The sequence below is a fragment of the Myxine glutinosa genome, chromosome 7, assembly GCF_964187855.1.
Source record: "Myxine glutinosa chromosome 7, kmMyxGlut1.1, whole genome shotgun sequence".
NCBI classification, from domain to species: domain Eukaryota; kingdom Metazoa; phylum Chordata; class Myxini; order Myxiniformes; family Myxinidae; genus Myxine; species Myxine glutinosa.
In genome coordinates, this window is record NC_136267.1 from 98,536,852 (window position 1) to 98,564,432 (window position 27,581).

General features: G+C 49.5%; 1 protein-coding gene across 1 annotated transcript; it reads right to left on the reverse strand.

Annotated features, from left to right (window-relative positions):
• Positions 1-730: 730 nt before the first annotated feature.
• CCT5 (chaperonin containing TCP1 subunit 5) lies at positions 731-27,495 on the reverse strand. Its single transcript, XM_068122805.2, has 11 exons — positions 27,023-27,495; positions 26,624-26,684; positions 20,288-20,452; positions 16,546-16,744; positions 15,483-15,675; positions 11,335-11,484; positions 3,945-4,064; positions 3,124-3,309; positions 2,785-2,922; positions 1,267-1,447; positions 731-1,082 (listed from the first exon to the last, which is right to left on the reverse strand). The coding sequence occupies exons 1-11, from the start codon at positions 27,125-27,127 to the stop codon at positions 955-957; spliced, it is 1,626 nt and encodes a 541-aa protein (XP_067978906.1). The 5' UTR covers positions 27,128-27,495; the 3' UTR covers positions 731-954.
• Positions 27,496-27,581: the final 86 nt, after the last annotated feature.

Consider the following 27,581-nt stretch of genomic DNA (forward strand, 5'->3'; position numbering starts at 1 on the left):
GTTTGTGAAAGAAGTTCCTCGCATATAATAAAACTAATAATAGGATTGGAAAACCCAAGAGTACTGCATTGAACTTCCAAACACTTGGCCAACAAACCTTCCTCTCACTTCAAAAGGTGGAACATTGATCTCATTCATCAAACCGTTAAATTGCATTCATGTTTGACAAATGCCACCCTTCCGATTTGTTAGCAAAAACACCCGTGTCCAAATTCCAACATAATGGAAATCTAAGAGTAAAAGAAAAGTTTTTTATGTTTTTTTTTTCTCATGGCTCTGGATAAATTTCTGTATAATCACTTGGACAGCACAAGCAGAGCTTGATGAAAATATTTGCCCAGTTATGAGATGACCACGTGACTCACCCCAAATATTACCTACCAACCTCCTTGGCTGTCCTCTCAGCCTGTCCTCCTTTCGAGGTCGGTAAATTGAGCACCAGTTCACTGGTAATTCCCCGTGTGTCGCAAGAGGCGAACAACAGGGTTGGTGGCAGGAAGGGCATCTGGCCATCAAACATTGCGGCATCTGGCCATCAAACATTGCTTCAAAAAGGGGACCATGGTGCCCGAAAAAGGCCAACCCCTGCTCTGCTGGGAAAAATGGCCTCTAAAGGTGGTTCTTCTTCTTCTCCTTGGCTGTCCTGACAGGCCTTAATCAGAGGAAATCAATGCCTCTGCAGTTGGCAGAGCTAAATCACTTCTCAGCGAGATATTACAATTACACAATGGCCTGATGAAGAATATTTTATTCAGAGGTCTTGCATATTCCTCAAGCTTTCAATAGCAAAACGTTCTCTTGTCATTCAATTTTTTTAACAACACTGAAAGCTCACGCCACATTACTACACAGGGCCGGCCTCGAAAACAAAAGCAGGAATTCCTCGGAACATGTTTGAACAACTGTGACGGACTCCGGGAATGTGTCGGAGAGGGAGGACTAAAGGGTAGTGCTTCAATCCATTCGCTCTCCAGAGCTACGAATATCATCGATCTTCAGCACCATCTTGACTACTTGCGTCGCGAGCAAGATCTGCTGCTTCTTCGCGAGCAATGTCTCCACCACGTGCTGTTCCTTCATATCTGTTCACCACGAAAAAAGATGCCCAGTTCAAGAGGGAAAGAGGAAGCACTCGCCCAGGAAGCCAAATGTCGGTGACCCATTTGTTACACAATGAAGGCATATTGAAGGTGCTAAAATAAAAAATAATTTTAAAAATCTGAGTTCCTCAACCACAAGAGATGAATTTTCTTTTTTGTAACTAACCGTTGGTGCCTTTGTTCATGCAGTCAATCCCAAGGCAATGCTTGCTCTCCTTGATTTGCTGTGCACGGATGGTGGCTAGTGTCTGGATGGGGTTCATTCCTGCATTCTCTGCCAAAGCCATGGGCACCACTTCGAGTGAATCTGCAAATGCTCGCATGGCATACTGCTCCAGATTCGGGCACTGCGTGGGGTTGGAGGGAAGGTTGAATCAAAGAAATATACACAACAATTTGGACTCAAATACATCGAAATGAAACTCAAAAACAAAGGGTCAGAGATTTCAAAGTTTCAGCCACAAAGTTGTCTTCATCAGGGACTTGCATGACCATTTGAGCCACATCAGTTAGGCCATGATTAGGTTCAATCTTTGGCTGAATCAGTGGACTTTGAACCTTTGTATTTCTAAGCAAATGTTTGAGTTGGTTGTGCTTTTGTGTTCACTGCACGGTGGTTTGTGCAATTTCGGCAATTCGCCTCACGTTCACCAACTCATCCTCATTATGCACCGTGACCAATGATGCAGAGCGTGTGCTGCCAAAGCAGTTACTATGGCTACAGTCATGGTCGGGTTGCCACTCCGTTTCAGGGACTCAAGACAGGAATTTGCAATTTGTTCGGTGCCGGCAATAGCTAGCCGACACTTCACAAAGGACACTTTAACTTCCTCCAACTAATACTGGCAGACGGGACGCCAAGTTTAACGTCCATGCTGATGAATCACTTTACCTGTGAAACCCTGGGACGACAGCTTATAGCTGGGCTGACATTTGAACCCAGGCTCGACAACTTACGAGGTGAGTGTGCTTACCTCTAATAAGCCATCCTGCCAGCATTCCCCAACGACTACCTTTAAATCTTACATGCCAGTCTGGCTTGGCAATGTTATTTAGGTCCTTTGCGAAGAGTCGGGAAGCTATTGCCAATACCGTGGCCAAATTCAAAACCCCTGCACTAACCCACAGGGGAAATGAATCAGCGGCACAGTCACGCTCCCAACAACAATGATGCAACCAGCAGCCATTGGCTGCATGTTAAATTAATGAATACGTATTAGGGTATGTAACTGTTAGGATAGACTAGTCTTAGATGATGAAGCTGTTATCAGTTTGATTGCAGTTTCAGGCCTGTCCCGGGGACGAGCCATTCTGTAGCTATTGATCACCCACAAGGAATGGTCATCCAGAATGATGGACTATCTTATGCATGGCCAAGTGACGGAACCTGCTCGACGGACTGATGACCAACACCTCCAGTTAAAATTGCTTGTGCGCAGCCAATTGGTCGTATGTCGAGAGTTCAGTAGATGTTCATCTGGTGTACAATGAAAGCCTCAAATGGGAATATTTTCCAATAAACCAATTCTGGTCCCCAAAACAGTGTGCAATGCCACAGGATGGATAGAAAAATGCTAATTATAAAAATATAAATCAATCGACCCCTTTACCTTGCGGCCAATTGCTGCACACATGCTGCTTGACATCAACAACATTTAAGTAAAGAAAAGAAGCATTAATCAACCTTGTCGGCTGCTGTGTTGACCGACAGTGAGCAAGAGATTTCTGATGAGCCACCTCCATACACGATGCGATTGTCCCGCACCAAGTTCCGGATCACACACAGGGCATCGTGGATCGACCGCTTGGCTTCTTCAACTATCTGACCACAGCAAAAGACAAACGGCGATGTATTTCCCAAGACAGAGCCAAATAGGCAGAGACAGAAAACTATTCATTTGAAAAATACACTTTATCAACAATTTTCCTTTGTTGGTATGCTACCAACAGACAACCTAGTAACAATTTCCACTTGTCAAGATAAACTGAGCCCAATGTATAAACCCACTCCCCACCAAATCACCATTTTGTTGCCTCCACGGATGAAGATGGTGACGGCACGCGAGTTGTGACACTGCTCAATGACCAGCATGTGTTCCTTGGTGGTGCCGAAGCTGAGCTGCCGCACGAGTCCTGCGTAGCCCAGCTTCTCGGGGGTCAGCTCGGAAAACCGTGGAACAATTCGGCCTCCGGTGGCAATAGCGATCAGCTGTACGTAAAGAGGGAGACAAGCATGGAAGCTCAAATAATGCCCAACAAAATGGTGAGCTCAAAAAAAAGTTCTTTAAAAATTGCCTGCCACCCCTTTTCATGTATACAGCTTAGCACGATCAGCCTTGTTCATGTACAACGGCTGGTGAGGTAATAATTATTGATGCACGATGATGAGAATGGCTTCGATTATTACAAACAAACAAAAAATAAAAATAATAGGCCAATAATCTCAGTCTCATCTCATTGCTCTTATGGTGAATAAACCACCCAGAAATAAATCTCCGATAGCCAGATAAGAAGGACCTTCGTTTGACGTACCAATCGCAGCGGTCATCCGGAGAAGCCACATAATTCCGATAAATGTGGCCTTCATTAAACTAATGAAGAAAAATTGCTGATTGACAATCAGTGATTCAATTCACAATTGTTTGGGGTGCCATGGTTGATGGTGCCATGGTGCCATGGTTTGGGGTGCCATGCCATGGTTTACATTCCGACATATCTGCATACATAATAAATGGTCTCTATCAGAATGAAAAAATAAATAAATAAAATGTAGGGTTTAAACTAATTTTTTTGGGGGAAGACTGTGGCAGCAACAGCAAAATGTGCACCATCAAGGATCCACACCTCTATCTCGGGACCTCCGACCCAGCGCACGGCAGGAAGCTCATTCTGCAGAAGCAAGTGGTTTGCCTCATCATCAAAACCCCACTGGCAGATTGCCAGATTTGCTCCAGTTGCCTTTACCTGCACAAAAAAAAGAAGGAAAAAAAAAAAAAACACAAAACACGTTTAATAAGTTCAGATTAAAAAAAAAAATGGTGGTAAAATAATGCCGAAGTTTGCCAAAGATCACACAGGTCAACACCCTCATGCTCACATACCCATTGTACAAGTTGTATTGTTAATACTCGATATCTCAACGATAAACTTAGAATGCTAGAATGTTCTTAGCATCACTGTAGCTTCCACCCGAGGGCCTCACGAAACACCTGGTTTTCTTTAAGGAAATTCAATTGTTGAAACAGCAGCCTCAATGTGGACATACACCAACCAACCTCTACCTAATTTGTAAGAAACACATGTCACATGTGTTATGGGGCAAAGTTGACCAACAGTGTGTCCCCCAAATTGCAGAAATATTTTCTATATTTCACGATCCGTCTGTGCCTTCAGCCAATGGGTAAACACCACAAGCGTCAGATCATATATACATATACATATATATATATATATATATATATATATATATATATATATATATATATATATATATATATATATATATATATATATATATATATATATACACATTAGGGTGGGCTTCAAAAAAGCAAAATGCAGATTTTCTCCGGGACAGGATCTATTTTTGTTCCTTTTGGTGTCAAAGGAAACCACACCAAATTTGAATGGAATCCAATAATATTTAGGGGTGCCACATCAGTGATGAATTTTCCCCCATGCAAAAATAGGAATTCCCATTTTTTGGGCTGTATATACACAAAATAAATACATAATTATATATATACATTAAATATAATATTAAAAATAAATATATAGTAAATATACATTAAATAATAAATATACATAAATACACATTATACATTATATATATATACAATATATTATACATACAGTTTTGAGACTTCCTATGATCACTATCTGGGCAATTTTCATGCATGTTTTGTACAGGTTTCCGGGGTCAGGGGTACGCTTTTTTAGTGTGTAATATGTAGGCCTAACTTATTGACTGTGGCTCTTTTGTAGAGAGTGACCCTGTGGAGTAAGAATTAACAGGATTTTACCCACATTCTTGCTTATTTTGCAGATACTAGGGCATGCCCGTACTATATATATATCTAAAATTATATCCCCCCCCCCTCTATTTACATGAAATGGTTTGGTCCATTCGCAAAGCCAAAGCGAACGGCTTGCGGCAATCCCCCCCCTCTATTTACATGAAATGGTTTGGTCCATTCGCAAAGCCAAAGCGAACGGCTTGCGAGTACGGTGACAATCCCCCCCCCTCTATTTACATGAAATGGTTTGGTCCAAAGCGAACGGCTTGCGAGTACGGTGACAATCCCCCCCCTCTATTTACATGAAATGGTTTGGTCCAAAGCGAACGGCTTGCGGAGTTTGGTAAAGAAATCGCCATAGCTCGGTAACTACTTCTCCGATTAAAATGAAACCTTGAAAAGGCACATCCTCAGGTCCCCAGCAATATACCTGGCAAGTTTCAAGTATATCGGACCCGTGGTTGTCGAGAAACAGCGGTCACAGACACACAGACACACACACATACACATACACACACACACACATACACACACACATACACACAGAGATTACTGGAATTATAGATAGATGGCATGTGCTAGTACCAGTGTTTCATTGAAAACTCGGGCTCAGGATAATGTGTATCATTGGGTCCACTTCTGGAGATGCCATCAAAGGTGCCAAGCTCCCGACTGTGCATCAATCTCTTGTCCTGTTTTTCCATCACCTGAAGAAGGAGAATCGCAATGCCCGGGAGAGTGCAACCCTCACCATTGAAGAGGTTGTGAAGTTCTGGGAAAAAGCTCACCTACCTACAACGACGAAGCAGCACTGCATCCATCGTTTGGAGAGGCTATATGAAGAATGGAGGAGCCTCCAAAAAGGTGCAAAGCGGGGTGGTGCGACCCAAGAGAAAAAGGAAGCATCCTTCAAGGCCTCCTTGGAGAAGACGTTTGATCTTAGGCATGCAGATTCGGAGGCCATAATCACCAACCCCGAGGACAGGAAGTTTCTTCACGATCAATTCTCAGAGAGGAAGGCTTCAATGGGATCTGTAGACACTGTGTTGGAAGCAAAAACGTTCTTGTGTGTTTGAAAGATCAGCAGCCACGAGATGATTATCGTGAACTCCTAGAACTGACTGTCATCTACATGGGAGGAATCCCACCTCGTGGAATCCGGATCATGGCTCCAGGAGCAATGCACAGAGCCAGATGGATGGCAAAAGCACTATATTCACTACAGGTGTTCATGTTTCGGTCAGAGTTCCACTTGACACTTCGAGAGGCGAGAGAACTCCGAGCCTTCAACATTTTTGTCTGCCTTGTGTATGTACAGGCTTGGTTTCGGGCTCCACAAGCTATTGAGGCTCCCCTGAATGACATTAACCTCTTCAAGAAGTTGGAAAAGTTTGAACAAATCAATCAGAAGATGGCTCAGGCAGCCTTGAAGGCACTTGGCCGCCACACGTGGTACATGAGCCCAGTACTAGTGGCATTTGCATTCTTTGACACCAGAATTGACAAAGAAAGCAAGATCAATATGATTGAAGCATTGAAAAATGACGGTGAAAACCCCTCTCCAAAGAGACCAGCTATCAAACGAGGAACCGCCCTGTCAATCGCTGGCCTCATAACAAAACACACCAAGCATTTCTTCAGCATCCTAGGGACCCCAACTGATTGGATGGATAAGGATCCTGGTTCATGGGAGCAAGAAACCAGCTTTCAGGAAGCAAAGAAAGCCGCCAGTGGCTTAGTCGTGGTGAACGACAGGGCAGAAAGGGGTGTCGCATTGATACAAGACTACAATAAGCTCCTTACAAAGGATGAAGAGCAAAAGCAAGCTCTGCTCCAAGTTGTTGCTGCTCACAGGAAGATGTACCCCGATGCCAAGAAGGCAACAGTGGTGAAACAGGCCCAGAAATAGGAGTTACATTTCTCATTATATTTGGGTTTTTTTAATATTATGTGATATGGTGTCTCTTCATTTTATGAACTGAACATTTGGATTGTTATCGTTGAATTTGAGTTTTCATAGCAATATAGTGCTATTTGTACAGCTATTGTAACTTGTGTTTGCTAGAATACAAAGAAAGTGAGTGGAGGGTGGATTTTCATAAAACAAACTTCTGGTTTTGCTTTCGATCCATATATAGAAAAGTTTTGTAGACACCTTTAGTTTGAAGGCTGATGTGGCACCCCTAAATAAAATCAGATTGCTTTCATATTTGGTGTCTTTTCATTTTGGAACAAAAGGAACAACATGAAGCCATGTCCCAGTAAATATTTTAAAAAAATTATTTTGAGCACCACCCTAATATACATACATATATATATATACAGGGAGAAGGAACCCTTCATCCCGCGTCGTCCCGCGTCGATTCCGGTTGAGTCATTAAAGATTTCAAATAAACCTATTTAAAGTGTATGTGCACGTAACTAATAAAATAAAAAATAAAAAACGAAGAAATATCTATCGGTAATTTCCTGAAACATATTTTACTTCCGGATAATAATGATGAATGAAATAAGAACAAAGAAATATACGTCGGCATCATTGTTGACGTTTTTGTGACGACTGTCATCAAACAGAAAAGAAATCTATCTATAATTCCAGTAATCTCTGTACGTTTGTTTGTCTGTGACCGCTGTTTCTCGACAACCACGGGTCCGATATACTTTTAACTTGCCAGGTATATTGCTGGGGACCCGAGGATGTGCCTTTTCAAGGTTTCATATTAATCGGACAATTACTTACCGAGCTATGTCCAAAAAACGATTCAACCAATCAGAGAGCAGCGAACTATCGCGTGTGCCGAACGTGGCGGACACACTCTGCCTCGGATGGCACATTTGAGAGCGTATTCATTTATTTCACGTTTGCAAACTATGTTGGCGTTAAACTATGTTTTAAAACTAATAAAAACGAATTTGCGATTCATTCGCTTTCCTGCGCGTTTGTGCACGCGATGGCGATTTCTTTACCAAACTCCGGAAGCCGTTCGCTTTGGACCAAACCATTTCATGTAAATAGAGGGGGGGGGTTGTCACCGTACTCGCAAGCCGTTCGCTTTGGACCAAACCATTGCATGTAAATAGAGGGGGGGGATATAATTTTAGATATAGATATAGTACGGGCAATGCCCTAGTATATCTAATGGAAAAGAAAAAGCGAATTTTTCAGATATGTCGACATTTTGAGCCATTTGGGCAGTGTATGATACATCGGCCTGCAATTTTTTAATATATCTTGGCATTTTCCCGTGTGTGCGTGAATTTTCTCAATCATTTCTGACACCGAATCTAAAACCATCGATAAAAATGAAATCAGATGGTGAGTTAGATTGGAGATAAAGGCGTGAGAGAGACTCGATGGCCTTGAAATTACAGGCCTTTGAGAATTCATTTCATTCTATAAACGGAAACTTTCATGGGATTTTATTCCCGTTTTTTTGACACCGAGTCTAAAACTATGTTCGCTACTGTGAAAAATGAAATGATATATCGAATTAGAGTTGACATAAAAGCACGACAGCACGTCGTGCTTTTAAAACTGAGAGACTGAGACATAAAACTGAGAGAGAGCACGACAGCACGGGCCTAACCAAACAGGCCTCAAAGCTATGCGAGTTAATAAAATGGTGGATATTTGTTTATGAAGCCTCTCCAAGAATGGGTGGAGCTACTCTCTAAACGGAGTAAGCCACACCCCCGGACAGACAGACAGAATCACCTTCGGCTAATATAATATAGATTATACAGTCATGGCCAAAAATATTGACACCCTTGCACTTTTTACAAATAACTCACAATTTTCTCCAAATAAAAGTTGAAATTGACAAAAGTATTTGGTCTCCACAATTCTTTATTTCACTGTTGATACCACAGAACTTTTGTTTTCAAATCAGCAAATAAAAAGAATTGGCATTGACAAAATTATTGACACCCTAGAATTAATATTTGGTAGCACAGCCTTTGGACGAAATAACTGCAGTCAAGTACTTCCTATAGCCATGAATGAGCTTCCTACACCTCTCTACTGGCAGTTTGGCCCACTCTTCTTGTGCAAACTGCTCCAGTTCTCCGAGATTTGAAGGGTGCCTTCTCCCAACTGCTGTTTTCAGATCTCCCCACAGGTGTTCAATGGGATTTAGACCTGGACTCATTGCTGGCCACTTCAGAACAGTCCAGCTATTTGTCTTGAACCATTCCTGGGTGCTTTTTGAAGTGTGTTTGAGGTCAATGTCCTGCTGCAAGACCCATGACCATCAACGGAGACCAAGCTTTATGACACTGGGTCGAAGATTGTGCTCCAAAATGCCGTCGTAATCTCATGATTTCATGATACCATGCACACATTCAAGGCACCCAGTGCCAGAGGCAGCACAGCAACCCCACAACATCACTGAACTTCCTTCATATTTGACTGTAGGGAAGGTGTTCTTTTCTTTGAAGGTTTCGTTTTGTTTTCTGTAAACATAGAGATGATGTGCTTCACCAAAAAGATCTAATTTGGTCTCATCTGTCCACAGGACATTCTCCCAGAAGGATTTTGGCTTGTTCAGGTGTGTTTTGGAAAACTCCAGCTGGGCTTTCTCAGCAGTGGGGTCCTCCTGGGTCTCCGACCATAGAACCCCCTTTCATCGAGTTGGCGATGTTTGGTGGGAGTTGAAACTGTCGTACCTTGTGTCTGAAGGTCGTACCTGTCGTACCTGCAGTTGATCGAGGTGCTTTCTCCACCATTCGAACAATCCTTCGCTGCAATCTTCGATCAAGTTTTCTCTTGCGGTCACGTCCAGGGAGGTTGGTGCCATGGGCCTTAAACTTCCTGACAACATTGCGTATGGTGAACACAGGAACATCAAGGTCTCTGGAGATGGACTTGTAACCTTGAGATTGTCCATTCTTGGCTGCAATCTTGTGTCTGACCTCCTCAGACAATTCTCTGGTTTTCTTTCTTTTCTCCATGCTCATTGCCATACAGACTGACACAAAACAGCAGAATGACCCCTTTTCTCTATTCAAACTGGTTGAATGAATAAAAAATTTTTATAGCAGGCACCTGCAACTCACCACAGGTGAGTTCAATTCCAGAGTAAAGGAGAATCACCTGCTTGAAATGGAATTATTTCTACCAACTTCCAAAAGGTGACAATAATATTGTCCGTGCCATTTTAGGATTTCTGTGTGGAATAAGCCAAGATTTAGTAATTTTTTCAGCTTTTTTTTGTTTGTTTTGTTTCACTGCCAACTAAAGAAATACATATGTGGACACCAAAATATTTTAAAATTTGAACAATTTTCTGGAAGGAATGGTGCATTATTTGAAAAAAGTACAAGAGTGCCAATATTTTGTGGCCAGGACTGTACATACTTTCACCAAGTTTGATTTAAATCCCTTCAGCTGTTCTGAAGTATCGCCTTTTTACCCGACATGACCTCTGACCTTTGACGCCAAAATACAATCCATTCATCTTTGCATCATAATATATACTTATACCAAGTTTGCTCAAAATACCATCACTGGTTCACAAGTTAGCTCGGAAACAGAATTTTTAACAGAATGAGATCTCTGAAATTTGACCTCTTGACACCATAATATAATCCATTCATGTTTGCCTCATTTATGCATACTTGCACCAAGTTGAACTTTGATCCCTACAGCCGTTCCTAAGTTATCGTGGTAATGAAAACCTATCACAGATAGACGGACGGACAACCCAAAAACATAATGCCTCTGGCAAATTTGTCAGCAGAGGCATAAAAATGTATGCTCCCAGACACCAAACAGGCTTTCATATTAACATTAAAAGAGAACACCAAAGCAGAGCTGTTGACCATGACAAACATTGTGAAGATAGACTTGCCCACCCACCTTCCCCCCCAAAAAAAATTATACTGCCGGAAGTGGTGGTAGTCGGTATTAAACGGTTACGACAAAATACGCCATCATGGAAGTAGGGGACTGAATGAGTCCATAAAGACGGGTTATTTGCTCGTCAATACAATCATTTGCGACAATGGAGTTTAAAGTGCTCAAATTAGGATAATTTGTTTTCTTAAAAACACGTGAAAAGCACACAGTGAAAGGGTGAAAACTAAAAAATAAAAATAAAACAGTTCACAAACTTAGCAAAACAAAAAACAAAATAAATAAGATAGATACAATACCAAAATCCATACTCAAGAACTTGTTCAAATTTTTTCTTATTAAACATATTTTAAGAAAAACTGACCTGTTTGACCATCTCCTCAAACTTTTCCTTTTCAAACTTCTGCACAGCCCTATAATCCTCCACTGACGCCACATCCAACTTGTGCTTGGTTTTGGGCTTTGGTGGCTCAAACGGGCATGTGAGGATGGCTATCTTTGCATCCTTCACCACCTGTGGCACCAAAATGTCCATACGTGTTAAACTATACATCGACATGACTAGACTGAAAAACCCCAATCAAATTTTTTAACTTATACTATTCACAGTGTGGGGACAGCACAAGGAAGCTAAAAACAACAGGCCTCAACAACGAAGAACATTTACTTTGTTTCAAGAACCAGATATGGAAACAACAGGCAAAACAAGGCATCATCGACAAATTATCCATAATATAAAGAAAATCGTATGCAGGACTGCTCGAGTGTGAGAGCGAAAATGAGCAAAATGCTGTGACGCAAGCACGAATGTGCCTGGTGTCCTCAAACGTGTGTGAAGCAAGCGTTTCATTGGTGCGTTAGAAAATGTAACATTAATATTGTTGTGGTTCTCTATATGGCACATTTTAAGCTTGATTATAACATCGTTTAAAAAAAAACTGATATGATGCTGAGGCTAATGGAAAAGCTCGTCTTTGTCCTGCATGTGATAAATGTACAGGGTGTAGACGCACCACAACATGAAGCCTCGCGATAGTTCAGTTATTTCTTAGTGAATGTAAGCGTAGTCCTTTCCTGTGTTAGTTTTGCGTTGAGCAGGCCCGTGAGTAGGGTGGTCTTTTGGGCTGGAAATGCCACAAGGTAGGCCTTCAACAAGTCTGGCGAGGCTGAAGGGAGGCGCTGCAGGAGGGAGTGGCCGGTAAGCGCGAGCCGCCAATCAGGGCTCAAGGGGAGTGGCTAACCACGGCGATGAGAGGTGGGGATTGGAACATTTGAGTAAGGCCGGGGCGGAGCCATAAAACCCTGCTCCGAGCCCCCCCACCTGAGATGAGTTGAGAGTTGCGCGTCAGTTCAGTTGAGTCGGAGCCCCTGAGAGTTCAGTTCAGTTCGGGTCGAGTCATTGATTGAGTCAGAGAGAGAGAGAACGCGCAAGAGAGCGAGTCAATTGCATTGCCGGTTATAGTCATTGTACACGAACTTGCCCCATGCCCTGCGCTGTATTAATCGCGCTTGAGAGAACGACCCGTTCCGGGCCACAGACGCGCGATCTCCTCCTGCCTGCCTTCTCCTGCATACGTGCCGTGACCGCCAGAGGGCCACGCCGGGCGAGCTGTCCCGGAGCGACCGACGGCAAAGCGCGTTTGGCGTGCGGACTTCTTCTCTTCTTCTCCCCGTGTGCGTGAGTGGGCCCTGTGTCTGGGTATAAGTTAAATTAGTTAAGCTTCTGCTCTGTGTCCCCTTTCTGGACTTCCGGTCCCTTGAGCGACGAGGCTTGCTTCGATCTCCCCACGGCATCAAAGTTTGAGTGTTTTCCCGTTCGTTTGTCAAATTTCCGCTGCGTATTTTGTTGTGTATGTGTTATTGTGTGTTTCTATTTGGTTTTGTAGTTGTTGCAAATTTGTGTGTAATTAGTCGTTTCTTTGTTCGCGCCTCGTGCGGCCTGGTGTCTCGTGCGGCCTCCTCGTCTCGACTTGTGCCCCGCCCCCTATATCCCGTTTTTCTTTCACCTCTGCTCCTGCTTTCTCAAATCCACGTTCTCACTTAGAGACTTATCCCAGATTGTTTTTCATGGTTTTGTTTAAATATTTATTTAAATATGTTTAAACCGCAGCCGTGATGCTGACGCCACCCCCCTCCCCCCCCCCCCCCCCACCCCCCAGAATTTCCATGTTTTAAACGTTTCCCAGTGTGTACCCTGGATAAGAATAGGTACGCCGTATCCCTGCGTGTCGTAAGAGGCGACTAAGTGGGTTGGCGTCAGGAAGGGCATCCGGCCATAATAACATTGCCTCAAAAAAAGAGAACCATGACAATTACAACTACATGTGGGCAGGGTACAGCCAGAAGTGGAGATCGGTTTCTGATGTTTGGGACATGGAATGTAGGGACAATGACAGGGAGATCAGGAGAAGTGGTGGAAGTATTGGTCAGAAGAAGAGTGGACATATGTTGTGTGCAAGAGACGAGATGGAAGGGAAGTGGTGTGAGAATGGTGAAGGGTAGGCAGGGACAGAAATACAAGTTTGTGTGGCAAGGGTGCCTGGAGGGCGTGAATGGTGTTGGTGTCCTGTTTTCTGAGGAGTTTGTAGACAGTGTGGTGAGTGTGATGAGAGTGAGTGATAGGTTGATGATGGTGAAAATGATGATTGGAAAGCTCTTGGTGAACGTCATCTCGGGATATGCTCCGCAGGTTGGTCGAAGCGATGAAGAGAAGGAAGTTGAGGAAGCGATAAAAGCAATGAAGGGTAGAAAAGCGGGAGGGCCGACGGGAGTTGTGGGAGATATGTTGAAGGCAGCAGGAAGTTGGGGTGTGAAGAAAATGCCAGAGATCTGTAATCTGGTGGTGAAAGAAGGCCGCATTCCAGTGCATTGGGAACCGAGTACCCTCGTCCCTCTATACAAGGGGAAAGGTGACCCTCTGGAGTGTGGCTCGTACCGAGCGATAAAGTTATTGGAGCATGGAATGAAGGTATTGGAAAGGGTGTTGGAGAGGAGGATAAGGAAGAAAGTGAAGATTGACGAAATGAAGTTTGGATTCATGCCAGGAAGAGGAACGACAGACGCGCTTTTCATTGTGAGGCAGTTGCAGGAGAAGTACATGGAGAAGAGGAAGAAGTTGTTTCTTGGGTTTGTTGATCTGGAGAAAGCATTCGATCGGGTTCCACGCAAAGTATTGACATGGGCATTGAGGAAGTTAGGAGTGGAGGAATGGTTGATCAGAGTAGTGATGGCAATGTACAAAAGAGCGCGCACAGCTGTAAGGATGAAGGACGGGAACAGTGGTGAGTTTGAGGTGAAGGTGGGAGTGCATCAGGGGTCGGTACTAAGTCCACTACTATTTGTAGCTGTGATGGAGGTGCTGGCTCAGAACGTAAAGGAGGGTTTACCGTGGGAGTTGTTGTATGCAGATGATCTGGTGTTGATTGCGGAAAGTATAGATGGACACGTGGAAGGAATGTATGGAGACAAAAGGTCTGAAGGTGAATATCGGAAAGACGAAGGTAATGGCAAGTGGTAAAGCATGTGGTGAGGTGGAAAGAACTGGGAAGCGGCCGTGTGCTGTGTGCAGGAAGGGTGTCGGAGTGAATTCCATTCAATGTACAATGTGCGCTGAGTGGGTTCATCAAAAATGCAGTGGTCTGAGAGGGTCATTAACCAGTGTGGCAGCTACATTCAAGTGTATGGTGTGCACAGAGGGAGCTGCAGATGGAGGTAATGTTGAGTTGGATCTTGGAGACGGCGTAAAGCTGGAAGGTGTGAAAACATTTTGCTACCTGGGAGACATGCTGAATGGAGAAGGTGGATCAGACTCTGCAACGGTTGCTCGAGTGAGATGTGCATGGAAGAAGTTTCGGGAATTGAGTGGCGTGCTGATGATGAGGGGAGTGTCGTTGAAGCTGAAGGGAAAGGTGTATGCTGCATGTGTGAGAAGTATTATGATTTATGGGAGCGAGACATGGGTAATGAACGTAGAGCAGCAACAAAGGCTGGAAAGGGTGGAAATGCGAATGGTTTGGTGGATGTGCGGAGTATCATTGAGAGAGAGGAAGACAAATGATGAATTGCGAAAGATGATGGGAATAGAGCCTGTGATGGATGCTGTGAAGAGAAACAGGTTGAGATGGTTTGGTGATGTGTTGAAGAAGGATGAAAGTGACTGGTTGAGAAGAGTGATGGAAATGAATGTAGACGGAAGTAGAGGACGGGGAAGACCGAGAAAGACTTGGCTAAAGGTGATGGAAGAAGAAATGAGGGCAAGGGGGTTATAACAAGGGGAGATGTAGAAAATAGGGTAAAAATGGTGAAGATTGTCATGGGGCCTGCAAGGCTAACCCTCGCTCTAGCAGGGAAAATGGCCTTAAAATGCCTGTTGTGTTGTTGTATACACTGGAGCAGCCAGTGTGATACATGTGTTTTTAACACCCGCATTTAAACATATGTTTGTCCCTATTTGGGGGGGGAGGGTGGGGAGGGGGAATATTTTTTAACGTTCATACATTATTGGCTACTTACGGTCGGCATCTGTGGGTGGCTGAAGTCTTTGTCGACAACCACGCCTTGTACCAGCTGAGTGTCCTCCAGCTTGCCTCCAACTTTTGCTTCAACCTTTATCAGCTCAAAATCCACATCCTTGTGCGGCAGGTCTGCCACCGACAGCACTGCTTTGACTGCAATCTCTGCCATCTGCCTGTGGCAACGATTTATACTACACAGGAAAACAAATAATGGGTCAGTGGATGATGGAAACCATTAAAAGATTTTCTTTACATTATTTGAAACTTCGCTCAGAGCCAAAATGACAACTATTTTTTCACTGTTGAGGATTTTTGGTTAGAGGACACATCTTGTTGCCCATCGCAAATTGCCTGGAGGGCATCACGGCAAACCATAAATTGTGGCCCGATATCACGTGCCAAACAGCACAGACAGGTCAAGCAAATCAAACCACTACCAGAGGTCATAACTGACAATTCACCAGTTAACGCTGATGCCTTCAATCACATTTAACTCAACCTTTGGGATGCCAGTCGAGTGTCCTCACTACTAAGCCACCATGACATCCAGTGAATTGCCAAATGACTCCATGGATCTCTCGAGTTTTCAACACATTCAAAAGATAAAGTTATCCCTTCCCTCCTACAATCACATGATATATAATTTGACGTGCGTCTGCGTAAGTGTGTGTCCATGTTTGACTTCCAAGCACTCCTGAACCACTGAGCAAGATGAATTGAAAAAGTGGTGGTTGCATTTAAGATGTGATGGGATTGTTTTAGGGGGGGGTTAAAAACAAATCTCTATGCAAATGGCATCCACCTGGTAGGAGGGGGTATTACAAGTCGTATTAAAATACTCCATTTCTGGGGGCAATAAGCATTCTGGAGGCATTAACTTAGCCGTGAGGACAGGTTATTTTTGTTAGTAATCACAACTACGTGAAAGAAATAAAGTGAAAAGATGAGTATACATCTTGTAAGCAAAACTCGAGGTGAACCACTTCCTAACGCTAAACAGAATAAGTTGGCATCAGGACGTAGTTCACGAACAAATTCCACAAACCAAGGCAGAGGCTCACATTTTGGAACCAAGAGTTGTCATGGCAGTCTGGATGAGGGGCTCCAGATTATTAGGGTCCACTGGAAACGAGTCAGCAATGGAATCGAGGTGCTTGATGGCAACATGAGCAGCTTGCTCATAACCATCCGCAATGCGTATTGGGTGGATCCCACGGTCCAGCAGCTGGTCCGCTTGCTCCAAAAGAGCACCAGCCAACACTGAACAACACAACACACAAGTTATTTCAAAGACCTCATAAGAGACAATGCAACCATGACAACCATATTACATCACAATATTCCACAGCAACTATCAGGGATGCGTCTTGGCGGTGGTTGTACCCTTCCTCCCCCATGAGGAATTGCTAGATCAAGTAACATGGCTGTGTTTGTCTTTCTTGAAAAAACAAACAAACCAAAAACATAAATGAAGTCCTCCACACTAACTAAAATGGGTTCCATAATTACAATTTAGGGTAAATCTCTAAAAAGGTACAATTTCAACACATCTAAGAAAAAGAAAAAAACAAAACGAGAACGACACTTCGACTTTGCAATGTCGACCGATATGCCTCCGACCACATAACTACACGATTATACATACTTGTACCAAGTTTGCCTGAGATCCCTTCAGCCATTCTCAAGTTATTGTGGCAACGAAATAAATATTACTCAACATGACCTCTGACGTCTCGAACCCAAAATCTCAGTTCATGTTTACATCATGATACATACTTGTACGAAGTTTGATTTGAATCCCTTCAGCTGTTCTAAAGTTATCACATTTTTACATGACATGACCTCTGACCTCTTGACCACAAAATCTAACCAGCTCACTTTTGCATCATAATATATAATTATACCAAGTTTGGTGAAAATCCCATGACTGGTTCACAAGTTAGCTCAGTAACAGAATTTCTATCTGATGGTATATCTGACATTTGACCTTGAACCTCTTGACCCCAAAATCTAATAAAATCATTATACATACCTGCACAAAGTTCGACTTCAATCCCTTCAGCCGTTAATTTATCGCGTTACCTAATTACACATACCTGCACCAAGATAGACTTAGATCCCTTCAGCCATTCTCAAGTTATAACAGCAACAAAAACCTATCACAGACGGACACAAGGATGCAAAACCAGAAAACAATGCCTCCGGCTGGAAACATGTCGGCGGAGGCATAACAATAAGCAACAAGAAAGAGCAATCAGAGATTGCAAACCCTCACCAGGATGTATTTTCAGTGGTTTTTAAAGCCTAAGTCACACATAGGCGGATATTTTGGCGACTACTGGCGACTGCCGGCGATCAAGATTTTTCGGCGACTACTGGCGATTTCAGGCGGTCAAATATGGTCAGGCGGCAGTATGGCGACTGCAGGCGGCCACATTGCGCCTGCATTGCGACGACGCCCCGAGTGGGATGGCGACTGTTGAAGATCGACGACGACTGCATTGCGGATGCACGGCGGCAGCGTGGCGACAGTCTGGCGGCTAGATTACGACCGATGGCGGATCGCGGCGACTGCATTGAGGCCGGGTGGTGGTTTACTCCGACGTCCGCAAGACTGCAATAAGACCGCCGGCGATTGGAGACGATTCACACAACTTTTTAAATCTTTATCTCTCTATTTTACATTTCACTTTATTCATTTCAATGATGTATGACATGAAGCATAAAGATGTTTGATGTACAATAAGAAAGTTAATAAAGATGTATCATTGTAATGTAATAATCAAACTTTTCTGCAGGGAGAGAGAATGGAAATAAAGTCCAACAAATTATTTCCACTGGTCCCAAGTCCCATAAATAAAGTTTCCAAAGGACCAAAGTTCCAAAAATAAAGTTCCCAAAAGTCCCAAGTCCAAACAATAAAGCCATATCCTTGTCGGCACCACAGGACCTCACTCCACGGAGACCCTCACACCATCCTGTCTTGCCATGGAATCGTGGTATGTCGTAATGCAGTCGCCAGGCAGTCGTATCTCTGTCGCCAATGGCCGTAACTCGGCCGCCACTAGTCCTACTGCTGTCGTCGTCAGTCTCCCATAGCCGCAGGGGAGACGTGGCAGTTCTTCTGTAGTCGATATGCAGCCGCAACAGTATCAGCCCGTAGTCGGGAAGATGCCGCAGGAAGGCCGTGTGGCATTCGCATCTCTGCCGTGCTAGCTGGTGGGGCGATTGCGGAAGACTATGAGCGACTGGGTTGCGGCCGCTTTACGGTCTTATTACGGATACCGACGACAGCATGGCGGTTCCATCACGACAGCATGGCGGATCTTTTTTGAGGACGACTGAGCGCGCCGTTTTTAAACATTTAAAAATATATTTGGCCCCTTTGCGGCTCTTGCCGACTGCAGCCGACCTGGGGAGGATAACCACGACTACAGAAGACCGTCCATTACGGTTTCATTACAATTGTCGGCGGATGGTGCCGATTTTTCCAGTCGCCAGTAGTCGCCGACAAATCCGCCTATGTGTGACTTAGGCTTAAGGCTTTAGTGTTAAAACAAATATGGCGGCCGAACCACGTGACTGATGACATCATAATTTTGGTTTAGACTAATTTATTCCTAGATTATGCTCAACAAATTTCATCTTGGTCAGATGAAGTTTTGTACTTGTTGAATTATGACGTCAAAATGGAGGCCCCTATGACATCATCATTAACATTATATTCCCCATGGAGAGTTCTTTACAATGAGCCACGTCTCAATTTTTTTCTATTCAGCGCTTTCGGAGATTTCGAGGTGCAAAGGTTTTCAGTTTTTCAAGATGGCGGCCGAACCACGTGACTGATGACACACAACAACATGCATTTTAAAGGCCATTTCCCCTACTAGAGTGGGGGTTAGCCTTACTAATGATGCTAATGATGCTTGCTTGCTAATGATGACATCATAAAAAAAAATTTATGCTGACATGACGCTCAATAAATTTCATACTTGTCGAATTATGACGTCATAATGAAGGCACCTTTGACATCATTAACATATTTCATTCCCCATGAAGTTCTTCACAATGAGCCATTTCTCATTTTTTTCCAATTCAGCGTTTTTCCGAGATAGAGGTGCAAAGTTTTTCGGTTTTTCCAAGATGGCGGCCGAACCACATGATCTATGACGTCATCATTGTTTAAAAAATTCTTCAGGTAGAGATGCACCGATGGTGAAAATTTCCTGTCAATCAGACCAATGGTTGCAGAGAAAATCATATTTATTCTGTGCGGACAAACAGTGCAGCCTCTTCCTGTGGCGAGGGTAACTAGAACGGTACTCAGTCGAGAGCATACCTCCACCTGGTTGGCCATATCACTCAATGGTGAAGAATCACTTAAAAACAATTCTACTAGTCGGATCCGGATCCTCACCAGAATTGAATAGATTCTTCCTCGTCACACACAACCTGTCCAAGAAGTTTCGTCCAAATCCATCCATAACTTTTTCAGATATCCTGCTATGTATCATTTTTGGCCCTATCTCCCAATGGTGAAGAATCACTTAAACATTCTCCTAGCCGAATCCGAATCCGGATCTTAACCAAAATCTAATCATTTTGGTGTCACATACGTTTTTCATGTCACATTCATCCTCGTCACATACGCTACCTCTCCACCAAATTTCGTCTGAATCTGTCCACAACTTTGAGATATTTTGTTCACAAACGGACAGACAAACAGACAGGGGTGAAAACATAACCTCCATCCATCTTTGGTGGCGGAGGTAACATGATAACAGCACATTGGAGGCACCTTACCAACAACCCCAGTGGTACCATCTCCAATTTCATCATCCTGTGACTTTGACAGCTCCACCATGAGTTTGGCCACTTGATGCTCCACATCCATCATGCCGAGGATAGTGGCTCCATCATTTGTCACCGTTACATCTCCATCTTGGCTCACCATCATCTTATCCAAACCTAATGACACAAATACGAGTCACAAAGCCAATGACATGTCCATTCAAGGTAATACAACAGCAGCAAACAAACTTTTATAAAACAATAATCAAGTTACAAAAAAAAATCTGCAGTCTCACTAGGTCTTCATTATCTGCTTCTACAAGTAATTAAAAGTTGTTTTTTGTCTTTAAACAAATATGAGAAACAAAACTCTTGCAATCGACAATGCGGACCAAAGTAATAAAATTATAAGCTGTCCAGCATAATACAAGGTTAAATTAAAGGTTAAATTGTAGGTTAAATTCCCGACCCAGCTACAAACCATCATCCTGGTGTTTCAGTGGCATGGTGATTCATCAATGCGTGTACCGCCCTTCTGATGGCCATTAAACAATATTCTACCTGACATCGGCACAAAGGGGAATGTTGCGGTGGTGGGAAGGGGGAATGTGGCGGTGGTGGGAAGGGGGAACGTGGCGGTGGTGGGAAGGGGGAAGGGGGACGGTGGCGGTGGTGGGAAGGGGGAATGTGGCGGTGGTGGGAAGGGGGAAGGTGGCGGTGGTGGGAAGGGGGAATGACGGTGGCGCTGGGAAGGGGGAAGGTGGCGGTGGTGGGAAGGGGGATGGTGGTGGTGGTGGAAGGGGGGGGTGGTGGTGGAGGGGGGGGAAGGGGGGGTGGTGGTGGAGGGGGGGGGGAAGGTGGCGGTGGTGGTGGAAGGGTGGACGGTGGCGGTGAGAGGGGGGACGGTGGTGGTGGTGGTGGGAGGGGGGACGGTGGTGGTGGTGGTGGGAGGAGGGACGGTGGTGGTGGTGGTGGGAGAGGGGATGGTGGTGGTGGTGGTGGGAGGGGGGATGGTGGTGGTGGTGGTGGTGGTGGGAGGGGGAGATGGTGGTGGTGGTGGTGGGAGGGGGGAAGGTGGAGGTGGTAGTGGGAGGGGGAGACGGTGGTGGTGGTGGTAGAAGGTTGGATGGGGGATGTTGGCGGTGGTGGAAGGGAGGACGGTGGAGGTGGTGGGAGGGGAGACGGTGGAGGTGTTGGTGGGCGGGGGGACGGGGGACGTGGCGGTGGTGGGAGGGGGGACAGTGGAGGTGGTGGTGGGAGGGGGCACGGTGGAGGTGGTGGTGGTGGGAGGAGGGACGGGGGATGGTGGAGGTGGTGGGACTGGGGATGGGGGAGGTGGTGGGAGGGGGGACGGGGGACGTGGCGGTGGTGGGAGGGGGGGATGGTGGTGGTGGTGGTGGGAGGGGGGACAGTGGAGGTGGTGGTGGGAGGGGGGACGGTGGAGGTGGCGGTGGGAGGGGTGGCGGTGGGAGGGGAGACGGTGTGAGGGGGGACGGTGGAGGTGGCGGTGGGAGGGGGGACGGTGGAGGTGGCGGTGGGAGATGGGGAGGGTGGTGGTGGTGGGAAGGGGGAAGGGGGACGGTGGCGGTGGTGGGAAGGGGGAAGGGGGACGGTGGCGGTGGTGGGAAGGGGGAAGGGGGACGGTGGCGGTGGTGGGAAGGGGGAAGGGGGACGGTGGCGGTGGTGGGAAGGGGGAAGGTGGCGGTGGTGGGAAGGGGGACGGTGGCGGTGGTGGGAAGGGGGAACGTGGCGGTGGTGGGAAGGGGGAAGGAGGACGGTGGCGGTGGTGGGAAGGGGGAAGGGGGACGGTGGCGGTGGTGGGAAGGGGGAAGGTGGCGGTGGTGGGAAGGGGGAATGACGGTGGCGCTGGGAAGGGGGAAGGTGGCGGTGGTGGGAAGGGGGATGGTGGTGGTGGTGGAAGGGGGAGCGGGTGGTGGTGGAGGGGGGGGAAGGAGGGGTAGTGGTGGAGGGGGGGGGAAGGTGGCGGTGGTGGTGGAAGGGTGGACGGTGGCGGTGAGAGGGGGGACGGTGGTGGTGGTGGTGGGAGGGGGGACGGTGGTGGTGGTGGGAGGGGGGACGGTGGTGGTGGTGGTGGGAGGGGGGATGGTGGTGGTGGTGGTGGGAGGGGGGATAGTGGTGGTGGTGGTGGGAGGGGGAGATGGTGGTGGGAGGGGGGAAGGTGGAGGTGGTAGTGGGAGGGGGAGACGGTGGTGGTGGTGGTAGAAGGTTGGATGGGGGATGTTTGCGGTGGTGGAAGGGAGGACGATGGAGGTGGTGGGAGGGGAGACGGTGGAGGTGGTGGTGGGAGGGGGGATGGGGGACGTGGCGGTGGTGGGAGGGGGGACGGGGGACGTGGCGGTGGTGGGAGGGGGGGATGGTGGTGGTGGTGGTGGGAGGGGGGACGGTGGAGGCGGTGGTGGTGGGAGGGGGGACGGGGGATGGTGGTGGTGGTGGGAGGAGGGACGGGGGAGGTGGTGGGAGGGGGGACGGGGGACGTGGCGGTGGTGGGAGGGGGGACGGTGGAGGTGGTGGTGGGAGGGGGGACGGTGGAGGTGGCGGTGGGAGGGGGGACGGTGGAGGTGGCGGTGGGAGGTGGCGGTGGGAGGGGGGACGGTGGGAGGGGGGACGGTGGAGGTGGCGGTGGGAGGGGGGACGGTGGAGGTGGCGGTGGGAGGGGGGACGGTGGAGGTGGCGGTGGGAGGGGGGACGGTGGAGGTGGCGGTGGGAGGGGGGACGGTGGAGGTGGCGGTGGGAGGGTGGACGGTGGAGGTGGCGGTGGGAGGGTGGACGGTGGAGGTGGCGGTGGGAGGGGGGACGGTGGAGGTGGCGGTGGGAGGGGGGACGGTGGAGGTGGCGGTGGGAGGGGGGACGGTGGAGGTGGTGGTGGGAGGGGGGGACGGTGGAGGTGGTGGTGGGAGGGGGGACGGTGGCGGTGGTGGGAAGGGGGAACGTGGCGGTGGTGGGAAGGGGGAAGGGGGACGGTGGCGGTGGTGGGAAAGGGGAAGGGGGACGGTGGCGGTGGTGGGAAGGGGGAAGGTGGCAGTGGTGGGAAGGGGGAATGTGGCGGTGGTGGGAAGGGGGAAGGTGGCGGTGGTGGGAAGGGGGATGGTGGTGGTGGTGGAAGGGGGGGGTGGTGGTGGTGGAAGGGGGGGGGTGGCGGTGGTGGAAGGGGGGGGGGGGTGGTGGTGGTGGAGGGGAGGAAGGTGGCGGTGGTGGTGGAAGGGGGGACGGTGGCGGTGGTGGTGAGAGGGGGGACGGTGGTGGTGGTGGTGGGAGGGGGGACGGTGGTGGTGGTGGGAGGGGGGACGGTGGTGGTGGTGGTGGGAGGGGGGATGGTGGTGGTGGTGGTGGTGGGAGGGGGAGATGGTGGTGGTGGGAGGAGGAGATGGTGGTGGTGGTGGTGGGAGGGGGAGACGGTGGTGGTGGTGGTAGAAGGTTGGACGGGGGATGTTGGCGGTGGTGGAAGGGGAAACGGTGGAGGTGGTGGTGGGAGGGGGGAAGGTGGAGGTGGTGGTGGGAGGAGGGAAGGTGGAGGTGGTGGTGGGAGGGGGGGCGGTGGAGGTGGTGGTGGTGGTGGGAGTGGGGACGGTGGAGGTGGTGGTGGGAGCAGGGACGGGGGACGGTGGGGGTGGTGGTGGGAGGGGGGAAGGTGGAGGTGGTGGTGGGAGGCGGGGCGGTGGAGGTGGTGGGAGTGGGGACGGTGGAGGTGGTGGTGGGAGCAGGGACGGGGGAAGGTGGAGGTGGTAGTGGGAGGGGGAGACGGTGGTGGTGGTGGTAGAAGGTTGGACGGGGGATGTTGGCGGTGGTGGAAGGGAGGACGGTGGAGGTGGTGGGAGGGGAGACGGTGGAGGTGGTGGTGGGAGGTGGAACGGTGGAGGTGGTGGTGGGAGGGGGGACGGTGGAGGTGGTGGTGGGAGGGGGGACGGTGGCGGTGGTGGTGGGAGGGGGACGGTGGAGGTGGTGGTGGTGGGAGGAGGGACGGGGGATGGTGGAGGTGGTGGGAGTGGGGATGGGGGAGGTGGTGGGAGGGGGGGATGGTGGTGGTGGTGGTGGGAGGGGGGACGGTGCTGGTGGTGGTGGGAGGGGGGACGGTGCTGGTGGTGGTGGGAGGGGGGACGGTGCTGGTGGTGGTGGGAGGGGGGACGGTGCTGGTGGTGGTGGGAGCAGGGATGGCGGACAGTGGAGGTGGTGGTGGGAGGGGGGACGGTGGAGGTGGCGGTGGGAGGGGGGACGGTGGAGGTGGCGGTGGGAGGGGGGACAGTGGAGGTGGCGGTGGGAGGGGGGACGGTGGAGGTGGCGGTGGCAGGGGGGATGGTGGAGGTGGCGGTGGGAGGGGGGACGGTGGAGGTGGCGGTGGGACGGGGGACGGTGGAGGTGGCGGTGGGAGGTGGAGGTGGCGGTGGGAGGGGGGACGGTGGAGGTGGGAGGGGGGACGGTGGAGGTGGTGGTGGGAGGGGGGACGGTGGAGGTGGTGGTGGGAGGGGGGACGGTGGAGGTGGTGGTGGGAGGTGGGGACGGTGGAGGTGGTGGTGGGAGGGGGGACGGTGGAGGTGGTGGTGGGAGGGGGGACTGGGGATGGTGGCGGTGGTGGGAGGGGGGACTGGGGATGGTGGCGGTGGTGGGAGGGGGCGACGGGGGACGGTGGAGATGGTGGGAGGGGGCGACGGGGTACGGTGGAGGTGGTGGGAGGGGGGACGGGGGACGTGGCGGTGGTGGAAGGTGGGATGGTGGAGGTGGTGGTGGGAGGGGGGACGGTGGAGGTGGTGGTGGGAGGGGGGACGGTGGAGGTGGTGGTGGGAGGGGGGACGGTGCTGGTGGTGGTGGGAGGGGGGACGGTGGTGGTGATGGTGGGAGCAGGGACGGGGGACGGTGGACGGTGGAGGTGGTGATGGTGGGAGCAGGGACGGGGGACGGTGGAGGTGGTGGTGGGAGGTACGGGGGGTGGTGGAGGTGGCGGGAAGGCGGCGCGGTCGTGGCGGGAAGGCGGCGCGGTCGGGGCGGGAAGGCGGCGCGGTCGGGGCGGGAATGCGGCGCGGTCGTGGCGGGAAGGCGGCGCGGTCGTGGCGGCGCGGTCGTGGCGGGAAGGCGGCGCGGTCGTGGCGGGAAGGCGGCGCGGTCGTGGCGGGAAGGCGGCGCGGTCGTGGCGGGAAGGCGGCGCGGTCGTGGCGGGAAGGCGGCGCGGTCGTGGCGGGAAGGCGGCGCGGTCGTGGCGGGAAGGCGGCGCGGTCGTGGCGGGAAGGCGGCGCGGTCGTGGCGGGAAGGCGGCGCGGTCGTGGCGGGAAGGCGGCGCGGTCGTGGCGGGAAGGGGGCGGTACTGGCGGGAAGTGGGGCGGTACTGGCGGGAAGTGGGGCGGTACTGGCGGGAAGTGGGGTGGTACTGGTGGGAAGTGGGGCGGGTACTGGCGGGAAGTGGGGCGGTACTGGCGGGAAGTGGGCGGTCCTGACGGGAAGGGGCGTGGTGCTGGTGGGAAGGGGCGTGGTGCTGGTGGGTAGAGGGCGGCGGCCCTGGTGCGTAGAGGGCGGCGGTCCTGGTGGGTAGAGGGCGGCGGTCCTGGTGGGTAGAGGGCGGCGGTCCTGGTGGGTAGAGGGCGGCGGTCCTGGTGGGTAGAGGGCGGCGGTCCTGGTGGGTAGAGGGCGGCGGTCCTGGTGGGTAGAGGGCGGCGGTCCTGGTGGGTAGAGGGCGGCGGTCCTGGTGGGTAGAGGGCGGCGGTCCTGGTGGGTAGAGGGCGGCGGTCCTGGTGGGTAGAGGGCGGCGGTCCTGATGGGTAGAGGGCGGCGGTCCTGGTGGGTAGGGGGCGGTCCTGGTGGGTAGGGGGCGGTCCTGGTGGGTAGGGGGGCGGTCCTGGTGGGTAGGGGGGCGGTCCTGGTGGGTCGGAGGGGTGGTCCTGGTGGGTAGGGGGGCGGTCCTGGTTGGTAGGGGGGCGGTCCTGGTTGGTAGGGGGGCGGTCCTGGTTGGTAGGGGGGCGGTCCTGGTTGGTAGGGGGGCGGTCCTGGTTGGTAGGGGGCGGTCCTGGTGGGTCGGGGGGCGGTCCCGGTGGGTAGAGGGGGGCGGTCCTGGTGGGTAGGGGGCGGTCCCGGTGGGTAGGGGGGCGGTCCCGGTGGGTAGGGGGGAGGTCCTGGTGGATAGGGGGGCGGTCCTGGTGGGTAGGGGGGCGGTCCTGGTGGGTATGGGAGCGGTCCTGGTGGGTAGGGGTCGGTCCTGGTGGGTAGAAGGACGGTCCTGGTGGGTAGAAGGACGGTCGTGGTATGAATGGGGACGAGGCGGAATCGTGGAGCAGGCAAAGGGACATTCCTAGCTAAGCAAAATAAAGTAAAACAGAGTCAAATAAGGTCTCATTAATTACCTACCTTTGGGTCCCAAGGATGACTTCATGGTGGTGGACACGGCTCTAGCTGCCATGATGTGAGACTGCAGCACACAGAAAGAATCGAGACAATAGAATCGAGTTGTAACAGCCGATTGGAAAGAGATTTAAATAGCATGGCGTTTCACCACAACTCCACATACAGAAAGACTGCTCTACACGTCATTCATGAATGGCGTCTGTCATGCATTTCACCTGAAGGCCATTCCCCGGATAAGAGCTTACACCGCCCGAAATTCTCGAGTCACGTGTCACTTTTGACATAAAATTATACAATCTGCAACATTACAAACGTCAAAAAAAAAAACCCATTTCATAATAATGTGTCGAGTAAAGTACAGCACACGCAGGTCCCCTCATTCTCTCCAATTCTCGAACGTACCTTCAATGCCTCAATTCCAGTCAATCGCATTTTCTTATCTTGGTCCTTGAGGATAATAAATGGTTTGCCATATTCATCGAACACCAACTGTCCGACCTGAGCCATATTTGCTGCCGAAACCCCTGCGGAGAGCCGCAGATGGCGCCGGATCCCAGGATTCACAGATAGCACACCCAGACAGAAACCCACCCGCTGCACGAATAACGAATGTTCGCGAAGCTGAACCGGAAATCAGGTCCAGGTCAGAGTGTGAATTGCCTGAAGATTAAAGAAATCCGTTATAATCTACTTTTGAGTTTCAAAAAGATCAATGGGATATTTAATTAACACTGCAGGTAAAACTGTTTTAGTATCATAATATTATTCAAATGGAGGTGGCCAAATCTGAAGACTGCGACCATACACCGCTCGAAATACTGCGGCCGCACAGCAAACAATACGAAACATGAGAAAATTAATTAATCAATTAATGTAATGGGAAAGAAAACGCCAATTGTTCTTTCGTATCCTATTTATACATCAGCACTCCTACAAATAACATATATCAGGGTTCGAGCTT